Source organism: Manis javanica, chromosome 9 (genome assembly GCF_040802235.1).
Source record: "Manis javanica isolate MJ-LG chromosome 9, MJ_LKY, whole genome shotgun sequence".
NCBI classification, from domain to species: domain Eukaryota; kingdom Metazoa; phylum Chordata; class Mammalia; order Pholidota; family Manidae; genus Manis; species Manis javanica.
The window spans coordinates 34,332,991-34,351,243 of NC_133164.1; the positions used below are offsets into that span (position 1 = coordinate 34,332,991).

Here is an 18,253-nt window from a genome sequence, read left to right on the forward strand (position 1 = left end):
TAAGATGTAGTGCTCTTTCAGAAAAAACATTGCAAGCTAATGTCATAAGCACTTACTAAATACTAATAAAGGTCATGTATATTTAATTTCATATTATCTTATCATTCAAAACTTCAAATTCTTATTTAAAGAGGCAGATTATGACCATTAAAAAGCTCTCCATATAACCCTTCATTTACATGCTGGTAAACTGTACATATATTTTTAACCTGATGTAAGTCACAGTTATCAATATATTCATGAAATGCCATGTCTATATAGATATGTTAGATTATTGCTAGGCATTTTTTAAAGTACATTGGCTCTGAAAGGCTATTAATGTTTAAGATGACACATTAATATATTTTTTGGCATGAAAATAATAAAAATTCTGAAATCATCCATACTTTAGGTCCTGAGAGAAATTCTAAAATAAATATAGACTTCTTATAAGTGATCCAGAAAAACTGATTAGCAGCAAGTGAACAAAAACACCTGAATGTTAATCCCTGAAATACTAAATACAGCAGGTTTTTTAAAAGGTAAACTACCTGTAATCAGAGATGTCAGATGCTGAAAGTTAGACTGACAGGATCAATATTAATAATTGGATTGTTGAATTTTTCAATGCTAAGAGAATTAAGGGGTTTTCAGGGCCTACTCTGCTATAATGTACAGGTATATCATGAAATATCATTCAGCTTGTGAAAGATTTTTCAACCTTTTATCCATTAAGAATAAATACAATGGACACAAATGCATGAGAAAATCTTAAATGACTAATATCCTCTGAGTCTGAAATAGTATTATTTATACTTTTATGTGCATAGAAATAGTGTGGAAAGGATATAAAATAAACAAGTCAATAAAGCTTATTCCTGGGGAGTAGCTCATAGGCAGGATAAAGGAAGTGCTAGCATTTTGTTTAGAATGTATAAAAATAAGTATTCTGTAAACTCTTTAGAATGAGTTTGTAATAATTTATGATACAATAAAAACCTGAATGAAAAATAAAATGATGATACATGATGGGGACAGGAAGGATCCAGCTTTAGTGACCAAAACACTGGGCATATTCTGTTTTCATTTGTTTGATAATGAACTTAGTTATTTCAAGAATAGATTTATTATTTTAATGTTGTTTAGTGAACACTAATATCATGAAAATAGTTGAAGCTAAAAGTCTCAATTGAAGTGATGTATTTAAAAACACTAAAAACAAATTCAGTACAGTAAAAAAAGATTACTTTAATAAGTAACTTAGATATTAATAGTCAGGAATAGATTAGTAGTACTGTGTCTCTGTATCGGTGGAAAGTTTATTTACATAGATTGTCTTTGAATAGAGAGAAATAACTCATTTATTCCATATTATTAAATCTAACATCCACCTAAATCTCTGTCAGTTTGGTAGTCTATCACAGCTCTGTAGCAGCTTCAGGAAACAAATGGTCCTGGTGCCTGCTGGCTTCAGTGCCCCAGGCAATTGCCACAGTGCCAGGCAGTGCTCAGAGCACCAGAGTCCCAGGGGGCCCCATTGGACTCAGGCTCCCAGCACATCCCAGATCAGCCTGCTTGCAAAACCCAGGAAGGCTCCTGGGGCCCCAGGCTCCCAGTCCTCCCCCTGGAGGCTCGGCTGTAGGAGCGATTCTGTGAACCCAGCCAGACTAACACCACATTTGATCCAACTGTTAAGCTTTTGATGCACCCCAGCATCAGACCAGCTCCAGAGGCCATGGGCCCCCTAGCACATCCCAGTGCCAGTCTGGCCCCTACAGACCTTGACTAAAGATGGGCTTCCATGGATCTGGGCTCTTGTTTGTCCCAACATCAGGCACACCCCAGCTTCAGGCCAGCGCCCAGCTCCCAGGCTGTAGGCTGACCTCAGAGGCCTCAAGCTCCAGGCTCACCTGAGCACCATGCCAGGCACAATGGCCCCAGCTTTTAGTCTGGCTCCCACCAAACCATGCTCCCAGAGCATCCCAGTATTAAACTAGCCCTATGAGCCCAGATACCAGCCCAGCCAGTAACCCCTGGAGCCTGGCTGGCCCCTGTAGACCCAGGACACAGACCCACCCATGTAGACCAGGTCTCAGGCCGGTCACTTGCGATTCAGGTGCTAGGCTCACCTCGCAATCCCACACTCCAGGCCAGCCCACCTGCTGAGCCAGCCACCAGACCAGCCTGCCCAAGGTCTCCAAAAGAAGCCTTCCTGCAGGCACTCCCAGCTGCCCACCCAGAATCTCTGGCTGGCTGACTGGTGAACAGCTTTGCCTGCCACAGCCAGTCAGGAAAGAACGGAAAAGGCACATATTTCCTCAAATGCACAGACTAATGATTATGTGGTCACAAGGGTCATGAGCTGAGAGAGTTTGTCACTAGAACTGCATTATGAAAATTGCTACAAGGGGTTCTTCAAGCTGAAATGACTCCTTAGTACCATGAAAACATATGATGGTGTGAAATATACTAGTAAAGCTAAGTATATAGTCAAGTTGAGAGTAATCTAATATTAAAATAGGATGTTGTGTTAACCACTTAACTGTAGTATAGAGGTTAGAGGACAACTGTGTTAAAAATTAATTAGTTAATAGATTATAATTAATAAGTTAATAGATACAATTAATAAGTTAATAGATAGTATAAGTTAAGTTAATAGTATAAAAAGAGGTAAATTGTGACAGTAGCATATAAAATACAGTAGAATATAAAATACATAGAATTTTTGTATGTGATCTAAATTAAGTTATCAGCTTAAAATAGAAATCTGTATTTATTGGACAGTCTGTGTAACCCTTACAGTAACCAAAACCCTACAGTAAGTACACAAAAGAATGAAAGAAGGGAATCAAAGCATAACACTATATAAAATCATTAACGCAAGAGAAAGGCAGCAAAAGAGAAAGAAAGGAAGAAGGAAACTACAAAATAGCCTGAAAACAATAAGATGACATTATAAATCCTTACCCATCAGTAATTACTTTAAAGTGGTTGTATTAAATTTTCCAGTCAAAAGGTGTAAGTGGCTGAATGGATTAAAAAATAAGACCCAACTATATGCTGTCTACAAGAGACTCACTTCAGCTTTAAGATCACACATAGGCTCAAAATGAAGGGGTGGAAAAAATATTCCATGCAAATGGAAACAAAGGGAGCAGGTATAGCTTAACCTTATATAAGCAAAATAAGTAAGCCAAAACGGTAAGAAGAAACAAAGATGGTCATTATATAATGAAAAAGGAGCCAGTTCATCAGCAGGATGTCACAACTCTAAATCAATTATGGTAAACATTTCAAAATATATACGTCTATCAAATCTTCATACTGTATATCTAAAACTCACATATATGTCAATAACATCTCAATAAAACTGGGAAGGGAAAAAGATAAGCTAAAAAACTTGTTTCATTTTTCCCAATTTTAATGTCTTCCTTTATACTTACAACTATATTCAGCAGTACATGAAACATGTTTCCCTGCATTATTTAAAACAAATGTTTATCAAACATATTGTGGCATTGCTCTATGGTCTGTTGATGATGCAAAAGAATTATAAGACATGATACTCTTCCTCATGAAGTTTGTCATAATCTTGAGGAGGAGAGAATAACCCACAGGACACTTCAGGAAATGATAGTTGCAAGTAATTGCAGCTGAAATATACATTTTTTATTCTAACACATAAACAAATAAGGAAATGAGTAATATATATGACAAGTATGACAGTTTTTCAGAGAAATTGTGTTTGAGGTCAGCCTAGCGGAAAAGAACGGATATGCTATTTCAGATAGAATAATATGGAAAAGTAGAGAAGGAAGAATTTGTGTTTGTGAAAATTATAGGGTTCTGCCTTAGTAAAAGTGAAGTAGTTTGTATTGAAAATACTGGGAAATTGAGCCATGGAAGTAGGACAAAGTGATTGTGATAGACCTTGAAAGCCAGTAGAGAAGTTTGGATTTGAAACGATCAAAGTCCGATACAAAAGAAAAGACGGTTTTCAAGTCATATTTGATATGATTTGATTTGATTTGATTTGATTTGATTTGATTTGATTTGATTTGATTTGATTTGATTTGAGGCTTATGTAGGTTTTGAAGAGGGGAATAAAATAGGTCAATAGTAACAATAATAATAGTAGTAATGAAAGTTAACACTCACTGTTTCGATTATGTGCCAGGCCCTGTTTGAACTGCTTTGTATATACTAACATATTTTGTCCTGAAAAGGAAGGAAACATTTTCTCCACTTTTTCACTTTTAGAATAGAAAACAGAAATGGAGAAATTAAGACATTCACCCAAGTTATTCATTTAATAAGTGATAGAAATAAATTCAAACCCAGGCACTCTGGCTGTAGAAGTAAAGCATTAACAACTTCAATAGATTGCCTATCAAAATTTACAAAGATAGCTCTGAAAAATAGCACCGATCTGGAAAAGACACAAAAGATGGACATAACAAAAACTAGCTAGTGATCTAGAAAGCTATTAAAGTTAATCTAGGCATGAATTGAGGACTATATAAATACAGAGAAAGGAATGAACTGAGAAATATTTTGAAGAACAGTGTCACAAGTCAGGTTCCCTGGAAATAGAGTCAGAGACTGGAAGTCAAGTGTGCATCGTTTATTTAAAGAGTGTCCTCAGAAGAAAGGAAGCAGGATAGGGGGAAAGGAAGGAGCAAATCAACGATGTGGTCTCTGCTCGAGCTTCGCTTCATCTTTAACTCAGAGAAGCCCTGGGCACGACTTGCTGCAGAGTTAGTTACACCGTGAGGGAAAGGGCAGCATATTGTACCCTGGTTCTACCACTCATTGCCATTGGGCTCACCTGCAGGCTGACAGTTGGCTGAGGTTAATGAGGTTGGGGATGAGGTAAGCGTAACAAGAGCACAGAAACTCCCAGAGAGGCAGCTCCTGTTGGGCCAACTGCGAGTCTAGAGAAGGGGTAGCTGGGAGCAGTGAGGTGCTAACATCACTGGCGCAAGGGGTACAGTGAGCCTCATGAAGGGGATCTGGCAAGGCAACCACAAAGTCCAATACAAAAGGAAAAATGGATTTTGTGTCATATTTGATATGATTTGACTAGGTTTATGAAAGGCATTTGATGTGATATATTTGATTTGATTGATAAATGAAGGAGAAGGAGACATAAATGATTTCATATTATGTTCTCTGAAAGTTCAATACATTAATGGTGCACCATTTAGAAACAGGTGAGTAAAAAACAAAAGAAAATCCCACAGGGAAGTCTTTGAGTTTTGGGCATACTGAAATACTACAGGGCTATCTGGTGAGCAGTTACTATAGGTATTTGAGATACAAGGCAAGATTTAAAATCACTATGACAATAACAAGGCCATGCTTGTGGATGATTCTGAACCAGTGAGTGGTAAGGCAAAAATTTAGAGGCCTGAGAAAAAATTCAGGGGCAATGAAAGGGTCAAGGAATAAGAGCAGGAAGACAAGTCAATGAATTGGAGGTAAGCTGAGATAAGAAAGTCTATACCATCCTAGCTAAAAAGGTAATTTAAAGAAGAGTGGGAGGACAACAAGGTCAATAAAGTGGAGTGGGACTTAGGAAAGTTTAATAGATTTAATAGATGAATAGTACCTCAATGAGAGGTTTTCCAGAGGGGTTGCATGTCTTCACTTACTTACGCATAATTTTTTCTCCCACTTCCCTTGTAATAATAGGAGATACATATGTATATATAAAGATAATATATTCTGTTATTCATTAAATCTCTTTCAAAATCTAATTCAAATCTTATGTATCACTTAATCTAAATGAGTATAAACTTTTCTGCACTTCTCTTACCGAGTTAGAGACATGTAATGTATTTTGTATGTAATAATTGATTAAGAGGATTTCATGCAATTATTTAAAATTGAATTCTATGGGTCACATATTTTTCTTTAAATGGATTTGGCCCTGCTGCAAATAATACTGTGGTTAAGACTAAACTGGTTAACTTTATATCAGTATACTTCTTATGCTCTAGGATATTTATACATACCTGATTTATGGTAGTTTATTTTCATATCATACAATGTTATATTTAGCTCTGATAAAACTGATCACTTGATAATGATTTATCTAATCAGTATGTAATAAATATTTCAAGACATATATCTCAGTTATTTTGTCAAACTTTGAGAATATAAAGAATCGGCAGGTTTAGTTACTAACTGCACAATTGAATGTTCATTGAACTGATCATTTTAAATATTTCAATATGTTTCCACTCTTGTATTAATATTAATAATGGAATAGATAAAATTATGGATTCCATAAAACACTTCCATAAAATGCATAAAATATCTATTGAAGGATTTTTTTCAGTTAAAAGAAGTAATGTCCCTCTTTATTGAGGTTAACTTTCACCATGCCCTTCACTTATATTATAGAAATAAAATATATAGCAGATAAAAATGCAAACTAAGTAACTGAAAAATAATTTATCCCGATTTGAAAAGTATGGAATCTTTTAGATAACAATGCCCTGCGTTGACCTTTCTTCCTCTCCCTTCCCTTGTGATGTTCTTAGAAAGGTGCATCCAAAGTTTACTAAGTTGGTTAGCTTACAGATACACTCATTATATTTAGTCTTTTCTACATAGCCTCATCAATTTTTGAGCATTTCCTTTTTACCAGAACAAAAGGTGTTCTAGGTTCACCTTGTGCTTTCCCTCCTCCAGCCCTGTGGTCTGTTTTTCTCCCAAGGAGCCCTTAATGTACATACACATCATGTATACCCACATACATATACACAAAACCTAAGTATTTCTACTTTTTTAATATTAAGAAGTGTACATTTACAGTGATACCTTCAATTTCAGTCCAACATCATAGGGTTTTTATTAAGCCTTCTCCCTTGCCATATTTGTAAGTCCATTTTCCATCAGTGAGTAATCTTTCTCTGTGATCCTCAAGAATGTGCTAATATCCTCTAATCTACTCGTTAAGTTTTAGAATTTCTCATTCATACAACTGTGAAAAACACACCTCTTAACTACAATTAATTATTTTTACAGTTCGCTGTTTCTTTAGAATCACAGTGTTTTACACTGTCAAGTGTTTTACTGATTTTAAAATGTACATTTCTACTTTAGATTTTAAGGTACATGAAAAATCTTCACTCCCATTATCAGAAAAATGAAATATTTACACTTTTCCTTTGCTATCAAAAAGCTGTGGCATAAACAATAGAAACTTTAAAAGTAACTAAAAACTAGAGTGATATTCCCTTCTTAGCCTCAATTTTTTTTCCTTTTTTTGTTGGCCCAATGCTCATTACACAACTGAAATTTACAAACATGGGGAAAGCAGGAGAATGTAATCCATTGTCAAAAGTCAAATCAGTCAATGGAAATCAACCTAGAGATGATCCACATGTTAAAATTATCGGTAAAAAACATTGAAGCAACAATGAAAAATAATTTAAATTATCTATAGGAGAAGATGAAAATAACACAATGGGAGTATCAAGAGAGAGGGGAACAATTCAAGTCACTGGAAATCATCTATAGTGAAACAGAGTAAAAGAATGATAGAGAGTAAAATGAACTGACTCAAACTACCTGTGAGGCACTCTCAGTTACAGTCCTAGACAAAGCTAGAGAATGAAATAAGTGAAATAATTAGGGATTCTTTGAAGATAATGTTCCAAATTAGATCAAAACGATCCATTTACTGCTCCAGGAAGCTCAGAAAAATCATAAACATAGTAAATGCCAAGTAGCCATGTATAGGCATATCATAGGCAAACTGCTACAATTTTAAGATAAAGAGAAAAAAAATTAAAAACAATTAGCAATAAAAGACATAGTAAGTCAGAAAATCGATTATAAGAATGAAAGCTGATTCTTTATTAGAAGCAATGAGGTCTAGATCATAGCAGAATATAATTCTTCTAGTCCCTAAGGAAAAAAAAATTCTCCCAATCTAGAATTTTATGTCCCATGAAAATAATTTTAATAAGATTTTTTTGATACAGCTTAAAAAAAGACATTTTCAGATAAATGAAAGCTGGGAGAATTTATTGCATCATAACTGTACTATAAGAAATACTGAAGAATTCCTTCCAGTTGAAAGGCATTGATATCAGATTAAAGCCTGTTTCTTTGGAAATGCATACAGAGCCCCACAAAAGATGGAGAAGGGGATAAAGGTAAAATAAATGTTTATTTTTACATATATTCTTTTAAAAAAGCATCTTAACTGAATAGGAGAGGGCAAATGAAATTAAGTTGTTGTAAGGTTCTTAACAATATTCATGAAGTAGTATAATTTTATTTCAAGGTAGACTTGTTAAAGATCAATATTTTAATCTCTAGGCAGAGTTAGCAAACTTCTGTGCAGGGGCCAAATCTGGTGTGTAGCTTATTTTGTTTAGATCATGAGCTGAAATTCAATTTTGCATTTTTAATTGGTTGTAAAAAATTTTATAGGAAAATATGTGACAGAAACTATATATTCTTATTGACACTTAGCATTTTGACGCTTTACATTCATGTCCTAAATTAGATCCTGTGACTCTTTCAGACTTGTTCTGAGCTCAGTCTCCGACTATTTTGCTGCCATGTTTACAAGTGATGTTTGTGAAGCCAAGCAAGAGGAGATCAAGATGGAAGGCATAGACCCCAATGCTCTCTGGGACCTTGTCCAATTTGCATATACAGGTATGTTAAAAAAGAATTATACCTTCACATTGCTGTTTTGTGCATGTTAGAATTTGAGTACAGAGTTTAAAGCTAAAAATTGCTTTTCTTGTATCTTCCATTTTTTTTTCAGTTGAAAGACTAACAGAGAAAAATTAGAATATCTTTTCATTTGTCTCTGAAATCACGATGTATATGGTATACATATGCCCTACTTCCTTCCACAAAGGACTCAAACTGGCTTATAGAAATGAATAGTTGATATAATGAGCTTGGGAGAGGAATAGAGAGTTATTAATTATCACATAAGAATTTATGTCTATACTTTCTCAGAGCATTAGAAAGGAAAATAGAATCTAATTTTCTTTCCTTTTGGAGCTGATGGGTTCAAATAACTCTTTATTCTTGTGATGTTTTATTTTAATATTAAAATATTCACAGGATATTTAATGTGGACAAACTTAGTTGAAAGGGACAATGAAGATCTTAGAGTTGTGAAAATTACTAGATTTTGAAGCTTTTTTTCTGAACTACTATATTGACATTTTCAAATGGCCTTTGTACCATATTATATTTAGCACATTCACGTAAGTTTTGTCAACTTAGCAAACATTTGTTGAATACTATTCATTGTACAAATATTAACTATACCTTTGGAGAATAAACTAATTAATAAGGCATATCTGCCCTCTAGAAGCTCACAGTTCAAATAGAGGAAAGTGTTAGATGAGAGAATCATTATATGTAGTGCAAAATATTAAGAGGTAGGTAGAAAGCAGAAAACCCGCTGTTCAGAGCATTATGAGACTCACATTCATTGAAAACATTTTTAATAGTTTTTAAGATTAGTGAGATAGGAGGAAACAGTATAATAAAATCATGTGATAGAAGCAAAGACAAATGGTATGGATTGATGTAATTTTTAGAAATAGCATGTGTTTTTTTGCCTGAACTCCTGGTAATGGTAAGAAATAAGAAAAGAAAAGTGGGCTAGGGCTGATTATCAAAGCAGTGGGACCCTAGATTAAGAAGCTGTGCTTTGCATAATTTCTGATAACAGGCAAACAAGAGATGGTATTGTAATGATCAATCACCAGAACCATAGGCTGTGGAACTAGTGGGAATCTATCCTCTTGGAGGATTTGGCTTCTCATATACTGGAGTTTGCTAACTCTAATGTAACACTTACTCAGTAAGTGTTCTTTGAAAAGAAAATTTTACATGCTCTAGGTCCTGAATCTTTAAGCAGCAACATGATGGAAAAACTTCGCCATTTCCCAGTAATTTTTTAATACTTTTAAAATTATATTTTGTCAATGCAAATATTGCACTGAACAAGGATAAACAGCTAAGCAAATCTTCAAGACAGTTCCAACAGGAAAGAGAGGCCAGATCTTAGTCTTTACTTAATTCTGCTGAAGCAAAGAGAGGTGGGAAGAATTTTAAGTGCTGGGGTGAGAGACAAAGCACAGGCCATCAATGTTTGCCAGTTAGCTTTACCTAAAGGAAAAGTAGATATTCTCCTATCTTTCTGGCAGAAGTAGTTTTACAACTAGGAGCAAGATGCTCACTCCACACTCTAATCCTCCCACAAAAACTGAGAGATGGGTGCTCTCTCGCTTTATGTTGGCATTGCAAAGAGATGACTCCTGGGTCCTTGAGGAAAACATTTGTGGGTTTACAATTGGCAAAAGACTTTTAACATTATTTAAACTTCATAGAGATAGAGAAAGAATTTATAATTGCAAGTTTTCTAAAGTAAATGCTCTAAGAAAAGGGAGATGAAAGACCTAGAATCAGAAAGTAGTCTACAGTTTAGCTGAGTGGCCATTAAAAACATCTTCGTCAATTCAATTTGTGCACAGCCTGAAATAGTTATATAGAGGATTATTGGCCTCCCAGCTAAGGGATAGCGAATAAAACCACAGTTTTTTCTTTGACAGAAAAGAATCATGAAGCTCACATTTTCAGGTCCCTTCTAGCAACAGAATGGCATAAATTCCACACTTGTAGCTTCCATAGCCTGACAGTCTTGTGTTTCTCATGGGTAAAATAGGTCAAAAGACACTGATCACCGTGCAGCGCCAAGTTGGCAGGTGTTCCAAAGCTCCCTGCTGAATGCAGTGACCCTGATGTGGCTCTGCTTTGTAGAAGGCGGACAGGATACAGGCTGCCTTTCAGATGTCATTGCCACTTTGGCCTTTGATCCAATATTCATACTTCCCTGGTGGTTGATAAATTTCTAATTGTTAGTTCATAGAAAAGTGCTAAGTGAGCAAATAATTTACAAGCTATTTTGGGAAAAATTTTTACAAGCTATTTTGGGAAAAATTTTAGGCAGAACATGAAATATGTACCTTGTATTTCACTACATAGAGTGTAACAAATTATAACAATCAAAGAGATAAAGTAAGCAATGATGCAGAAAGGGAGGAAATAGGAGGTATCTATATATATGTCTGTTTAGTCAGCTTGCTAGTTGATCTCTAAGACTTTCTTTGGTAGAAGGATAAAAAAAAATGCATTGCAGAAAAAGGGAAAAATGAATGAACAGTGAGATATTTTAGAGGGTCAGCCATTTAGTAATATTTTCTTAAATTTTGAGGTTTCAGAGACTTCAGAGAAACTAAGGGGGACCAACTATGTCAAGAATTGATAGTCAACTATTAGTTGTAGAAGGAATGTGTTCAGTAAAGATGGATAGAAGTGCTTTAAAATTATTTAAACAGATAAAAATGTCCATGAAACCTAGACTGTCTGTAAGAGCTGAAAGGGCCCAAGCAGCTACTTTATTTCATTAACCTAGAAATTAAGGAAAAGAATGAATGGGTGAAGTAGCTTGAAATGAATTTTTTACTGAGATAAGCTCAACAATTAATAGTGTTTAATCATCTTTGATTTGAAGAAAGAGGATTCATCCTTTAAAGAATTTCATGGTGTCAGATTTGTACATGGTGTGACATAGGAGACACCCTATTGGCCCATCTGTTCTCCTACTTCAGCAAATCAGAATGAGGAAAATGCGACTAAGGGCTGATAGAATTTCAATATGAACTAAAGCGAATAGTGAGAAAACACTTTTTTCTGGTACCTGGGAAGAGTGATAATAGCTCAAAGAGAATATATTTTTAGAAGAAAAAAATAATAATAGAAGGGTTAATACTAGTATTGTGTAAAATGAATACAGAATTTATTAAAAGCAATTAAGGTCTCTGTGTTGACAAAATAAGAAACATTCTTGGAAGAATGAAGGGTAAAGATACGCCTAAAAAATGATGGCTAATTATTACAGTATCAGAACTGGTTTCTTGACTTAAAAGGAATCTCTTCACACATGGTAATAACTCAGGAATGGAAAAGAAATGAAAATTTACCCTAGTGTTAGAAATAATTGTATATCTAACATGAGGTTCATATCATTTTTCTAAATTCTTAATTATTTAAGCACTTTCAAAATTTCTTCTCTTTAAAACTTGTTGTTGGGTTTTCTATATAGTGTTTTACTAGGAAATCTGAGTGTGATCTTAGTTTTTCATAGAGTAAAAGCATATTTAAGCAACAGTGTGTATTATAAAATAAACAAAATTATAAATGCCAATTTTAAAATCAGTGATTTAAATTTAAAGTTGGAATACTTGGTTGTAATCCAGAGAATATGTAATTATAAGATCATGTTTCAATTATCAAAATCAAACAATAATTAGGTTATAAATATTTGAGCATTTATTGTGTAAAGAGGGTCACCCTAGGGACTAACATGAAATATAAATAGAGGCCTGGATGGATATTGATTAAAATGACATAAAGCTTCATACAAATTTGGTAATGAATAGAATTATTGGAGCAGGGCATAGTGAAAAAGCTCTTTACTTCTGTTTTCAAAAGATTAAGATCTATATATCACTATCAACTTGATGACATTCTCAGTTGTTCAGTGTCAAACAAACTTAAAAACAGCTGTTTAAATAATTCCTACATTAATGGGACCTCTATGCAGCAGTTTTGCTCATTTAGAGAAGATACCTAAAATATTGTTTAATTTGCAATAAATCCTGTGATTTGGAATAATGAAGTCAAGGATCTTCTGAAATTATTCTACAAAACATCCTCAGAAGCATGGAGAAGTGAAAAAAATGTGTTTACAGTTTCTCATCATTCTACTTTCAAATTATTAGGAAAGTTAGAGGTGCATAGAGCTTTAGAAATTCCATCTTGAACCTTACAAATTTTATAGATAAACATATTTCTATGGCTAAGTATGTGATGCAAAGCAGAGGCACCAGAAGTATTTTTTTAAATACCATAGTTTTATATTTCAAATAAGCATTGACAAAATCATGAGATAACAGAACTTTGTTGGTCTCTTTGGAATTAATTAATATGAGGGAACAGATTTTTTTCTTCAGCACTTAAAAGCCTCTGAAGTTCTTAACACAGCCTAGACAGTGAGGTAAAGTAACCTGACAAAGATCAATAGTCAGATGTTGAATCTATTACTAGAATAAGGCGTCAGAACCCAAATTGAATGGTATTTCCTCTACTAAACCAATGCCTTTGGAAGAGTCTCAGCTGTAAGGGAGTTCCTTAGAGTGGTTTATGACTCTTGCTCTCAGAACGGTTTGGGGTGCTTAAGCCGACTCCCTCCTGATATGCAGCGGCCCCCTGTGGATTGCTTCATTCTTCCTCCCAATCTAATGCCAATTCCCTGCATGAGGCAGTGGGGCCTGATAACTTACGCACACTCACGTCTAATAGCCCTTGCCTGAGAATGCATTGAATGTCCCTCAAATCTTACTACAATCCGACTATGTGCTCTTCCAGGATGGACTCAGGAGGACAATAAGCTGAATCATACATATTCTCTGCCTCTAAGGGACTTTCCAATTTAGGGTTTAAAATAATTAATCTTTGCCATAAACATGCTTTTGATAAACACAGTCTAATATTTCCTTATTAGAGAATGGTGTAAAGCACAATACACACACACACATACATATAAGTTCTACCCCAAAATTGATTATCACATTATGAAAATACCAGAAGTTTAACAGATTTGAAAAATATACTATGGGGTTCATTATATTTTAAAGAACCTTCAGGCTGATAGAAATTTCCTTCTGGTTTATCTCTTACATAGTCCCTACTATCCTGACATAATTGAAAATACACTGTGTTCATTGATGGGTAAGGAAGTAAGAGTTCTAACAAACAGGGGAGATAGGATTGTAGAGGTGCTAGCAAAGTGTCAGGTCCTGTAGAGAACTGGTAAGGATAAGGTTTAAATAAAGGAAGCTGTCCATCTAACAATGGTATTAAGAAGAAGGTAGAAAATTAAACTGCCAAATGCATAACTTTAATCATACTGAAGAGTTAACTTCCCTGTAAAAAAAAAAAAAAAAGTTTTGTGTCCCACTGAACTTAATTCTTAGTACATGCTAACAAATGTTAAAATAGCTTCTGCTTACTGCCAAATGTTTAAATGAAATAAACACATATACATAGGAGCTGAGATGTTTAATGTTCTGCTTTAATATTAAAAAGTGTACATCGATATATTCAGCCTGAGCTGAATATTCTAATCACCCTTCAGAATTTTTTATTGTAATTAAAAGTATATTATTGTTTCATTTTATTGCTGGTTTAATTCAAGTGGCATGAATTATGCAAGCATATTAGCAGGATATTAGTTTTAAAGTTTGGGCTTTTGCTAGATGGGAAAATGCCATTCTCGACATTAGAAATTGAGCCTCTAAAGACTTGTTTTATCTATTTTTATTGCTCATTTATGAAAATATTTATTTAATAATTTTCATAGGATGTTGAAATAATTATATATTTAGTAAGAGAAAAGTAAAATATAATAATAAAAATAAAACAAAATAAATCAGTTGCATATTGACAACACACACCTACCTTTCCAATTATTCCAAGAAACCTTATTTGTGTGTGTGTGTGTGTGTGTGTGTGTGTGTGTGTGTGTGTGTGTGTGTGTTTAACAATCAATAATATAAAATGAACTTGGGGAAATCATTGTTTCAAAATAATAAAAAGTGATGCATAATTTGTGAATGTTATACTTTTTATGTTTATTGAACTTTATTTTGGCTTTATGCTATGGGATTTCATAGACTGTAAAAGAAATAGCTATTTGAAACTTAATATTTACTAGGTTATATCTTTTCTGCACTCGAACTCACATTTACTTTCTGAGTTTACAAGTAAGGAAGATCTCTCAGGTCCCATCTTATAATCAACTTTGCTTCCTTAAAAAAATCTGATTTTATTGTTGCTCACAATCTTATAATTGTTTACATTTCCCGTTGGGCCCTACATTTGTGTTGGAAACTGGGAAAGCAGAAACTGCATCACATGCTGCTATACCAGCTGTGCAGAGTACATGCTGTATATTCTTCTGCATTAATGTTATACTTGACTATATTATCTCAGGGTTATTTCACCTTCACGCTGTTGCCGGGCAGCTGTGTCTGGGAGATTTCTCACTACACACCAGGTGAAACCTCAACCCGGATCGGGGAGGGTTCTTGACTCTGAATAAGAAAGAATTCTCCAGCAAGTCCGAAGAGTGTAGGTAAGGAAGGAATTCATTAGAGCAAGAGTAGAAATGAATGACAGTGGCCTTGCAGGTGGCTGAGAACAGGAAAGTGCGGAGGGAAAGAGAGAAATTTCACTGAACATTTTCTTGACACAGGGTAGAGGTCCTTGCCATCTCTTAAAGCCAGGGTCACTTGGTGTCCCATGTTCGCTTGGATCTGTGCTGCGTGGACACTAGCCCCTACCACCCTGGGATTTGGGAAGCTGTGGAGCATGGGATGGAGTGAGATTATGTTCTGAGAACTTCCCGAAGAAAGGAGATTTTCAGGCGGGCTCCTGCACCTGCAGTTCTGCCCAGGTCACCCAGGCAATGGGAATTTGCAGGCCCAAATCTGAGCTCTCAGGAGCCCCTCCCTACTTATTAGTGGTAAAAATGGGGACTTGGAAATAGAATTAAATAGCAAAAAAGACAAAACACAGTAAGTTGAGCAGTGAAAAAGCTTTATTTAAAGGTATGCACTTAATAGAGAAAAAGTGCCTGCTTCCTCAGGCTGGGGGTTCCCTCTTTTAAGGATTTTTCAAAGGACCAGTGGGTATGGACTTGTAAAGTCTCAAAATGCTCATCTCCAGTGAGAGACATTAAGTCTCTTCTATTATCAGTCCTCCAGGTAATTCTGCAAAATTAACACAAGAAATTGGTCAGTTCCCCTCCAGGATGTCAGCTTCCCTCTGGGAGCACATCAATCAAAATCGCCCACCCTTCTTCCAAAGTGGATTGAGTTATTATATGTTTCTAAAGAATATGTTAGAAATCTTACTTCCTAACTTCCTGGTTTTTAAAATGCGATCTTAGCTTGAAGATGGGATCCTTCCTGATCTTACTATACTGTATATCTCAGTATTTTTCATCATAAGCAGGAAAAGTTAACTATGATGCTTATCCCAGGTCTCTGACCTGTATCAACTCTAAACCCAAAATATCTGTACACTTCATTCTGTTGTATTTGAGGGGGGAGTATATAATAATATGTAAGATTTAACATCAGAAATCACTGGGATTTTCTTTAACCTTACCAGGACTGATATTCAACCAGAATTTATTAAGATGTGGGCAGCTCAGTGTCCAGATTGTTAAGCATTATTTATTCTAGTTGGCATGTACTTATTTCTTAACTTCTCAGCCATTTTTATTATATCACCTGGGTTCCCCCATTTTATACTTAGGAATCTTGGACAAATTATTTAGATTTATGTAGTCTTAAGATTACTCAACTATGAGAAAGTGAGAAAGTGATGTCCAAGTGAAAGGACTGTTTTAAAGAGTAAATGAACTAATAAAGTTACATAGGTTTCACATAATGCTTAGCAAATTGTAAATGTTCAAGTATGATGATTATCCCTAACAGGTATATTTGAAGGTTTCTTCAAATCATTTATAAAACAATGAATATGATTGGGAACTGGGAAGGGAATAATCACTTTGTTCATCAAACATTTATTTATTTTGAATCCAATTTATTATGTGCTTCATTATTACAATGAGATTTCTAATTCATATATACGATTTCATGTACAGTTTAACTAATAATAACTAATAAATTTTTTAAGCCACCCACTTGCAATTTTGCTACCTTATATATTTGAGGTAGCATGTATTGTATTCATTTTCTTAGCACATCTTATTTGCTAAGATATCTTATTTGATCAACACAACATTCTGGGATGGGCAGTTAGTAGAATCTTATTCTCAGATTCAGAAATGAAAACACCTTAACATAGAAATCAACAAACTTACATGGATGTGAAACCATGGTCCAGTTTTCCCCATAATATGTCAATATTTTTTCTGCTAGATGGCTAATCAACAGTCTGATTAATATGGGAGGGAATGCTGCTTATATGAACTTATGTTACTGCCGCATTGAGTAAAAAATGTGACCTTCCTACCACCAGCTGCCACCAAATATAATTTTTCCTACAATTAATTTCCTTCTACACAAAATAAGAAATAACATGGGGAAAGGTTGTAGATGTTGCTCAAATTTGAGGATCGTTTGTGATTGATCATAATCCTATTTAAAATATTTTAGTTTGAATAGCTACAATTTCAGAATTTTGCAGTTATAAGTCTAGTTTTGTTCTGTTATTTTTATCTAATAAGAAGAATAATTAAAAAATTACACATTTAACATTTTCAGGATGTTTCACACACATGTCAGTTACCGCTCACAACATTCAGCTTTATTTTGCTGTTTGGAAAACTGAAGCACCAACTTCACATATGTTTCTAAATAATACATATCTTTTAAAATACTACCTTAGTGGAGTTTTAACAATTTCTCAATATTCTATCTAAAATTTGATAGAGCTAATGTTTATTGCAGATAATGTGTGTGTGTGAAAACAACTAAAAAGAATAACAAACAAAACAATTTAAGTCACTGAACCCTTCTTTAGAATTCCATAAATGACCACTTTGCCTCATTTGCCATCTTCATTGAGGGGTTACTTCTGCGTTGTGATTGAGAAAGGCAGTTTATAACGAGAACCTTAAGCATGTAATTTTAAATACTTTGTCTCCCTCAGATAAAGGATAGTAAAGGCTGCCCAGCAGGAAAAACAGATTGCAGCCAGAAATGGACTGCACGCTCACAATATCCTAGAGGGATACCTTGGCCCCCAGTCCCCCGGACGGACTGCACTCTTGAGCTTCTCAGACACGTTGCAGCTAATGCCACACTCCTCTCACATTCCTCAGCCAGAGAAAATGTGCTACCAGACGGCTTTCATGCTAGTCTGATGCATGTTTCCCACCCAACCTTTTCTTCTTCTCTGTAGAAATGTTTAAGAGTAGGGAGAGGAGGGAATAATGCAGAATAAACAAGTAATAAAAAAAACTTAGACTAGTAACCTAAGTGCAATCATGTAAAAAGAATTGTAAAAGTAACTCTACATATGTTTAATAGATAACATCTTAATTTCTGATAACATCTTCAATGTATGCAAATTGTTAACAATACTTTGAAAAATATGTGTCATTAATTATTTCATGTGTTTCAGG

The 18,253-nt window shown here is 34.7% G+C and overlaps 1 protein-coding gene across 1 annotated transcript in view; it reads left to right on the plus strand.

The window, feature by feature from the left end:
• Window positions 1-18,253, plus strand: part of KLHL1 (kelch like family member 1) — a 359,135-nt gene that overhangs the window by 121,434 nt on the left and 219,448 nt on the right. Inside the window, exon 3 of the mRNA XM_037023548.2 lies at window positions 8,525-8,661. Within this exon, the coding sequence (XP_036879443.1) occupies window positions 8,525-8,661 (137 nt within the window). The remainder of the gene's footprint in view (window positions 1-8,524; window positions 8,662-18,253) is intronic.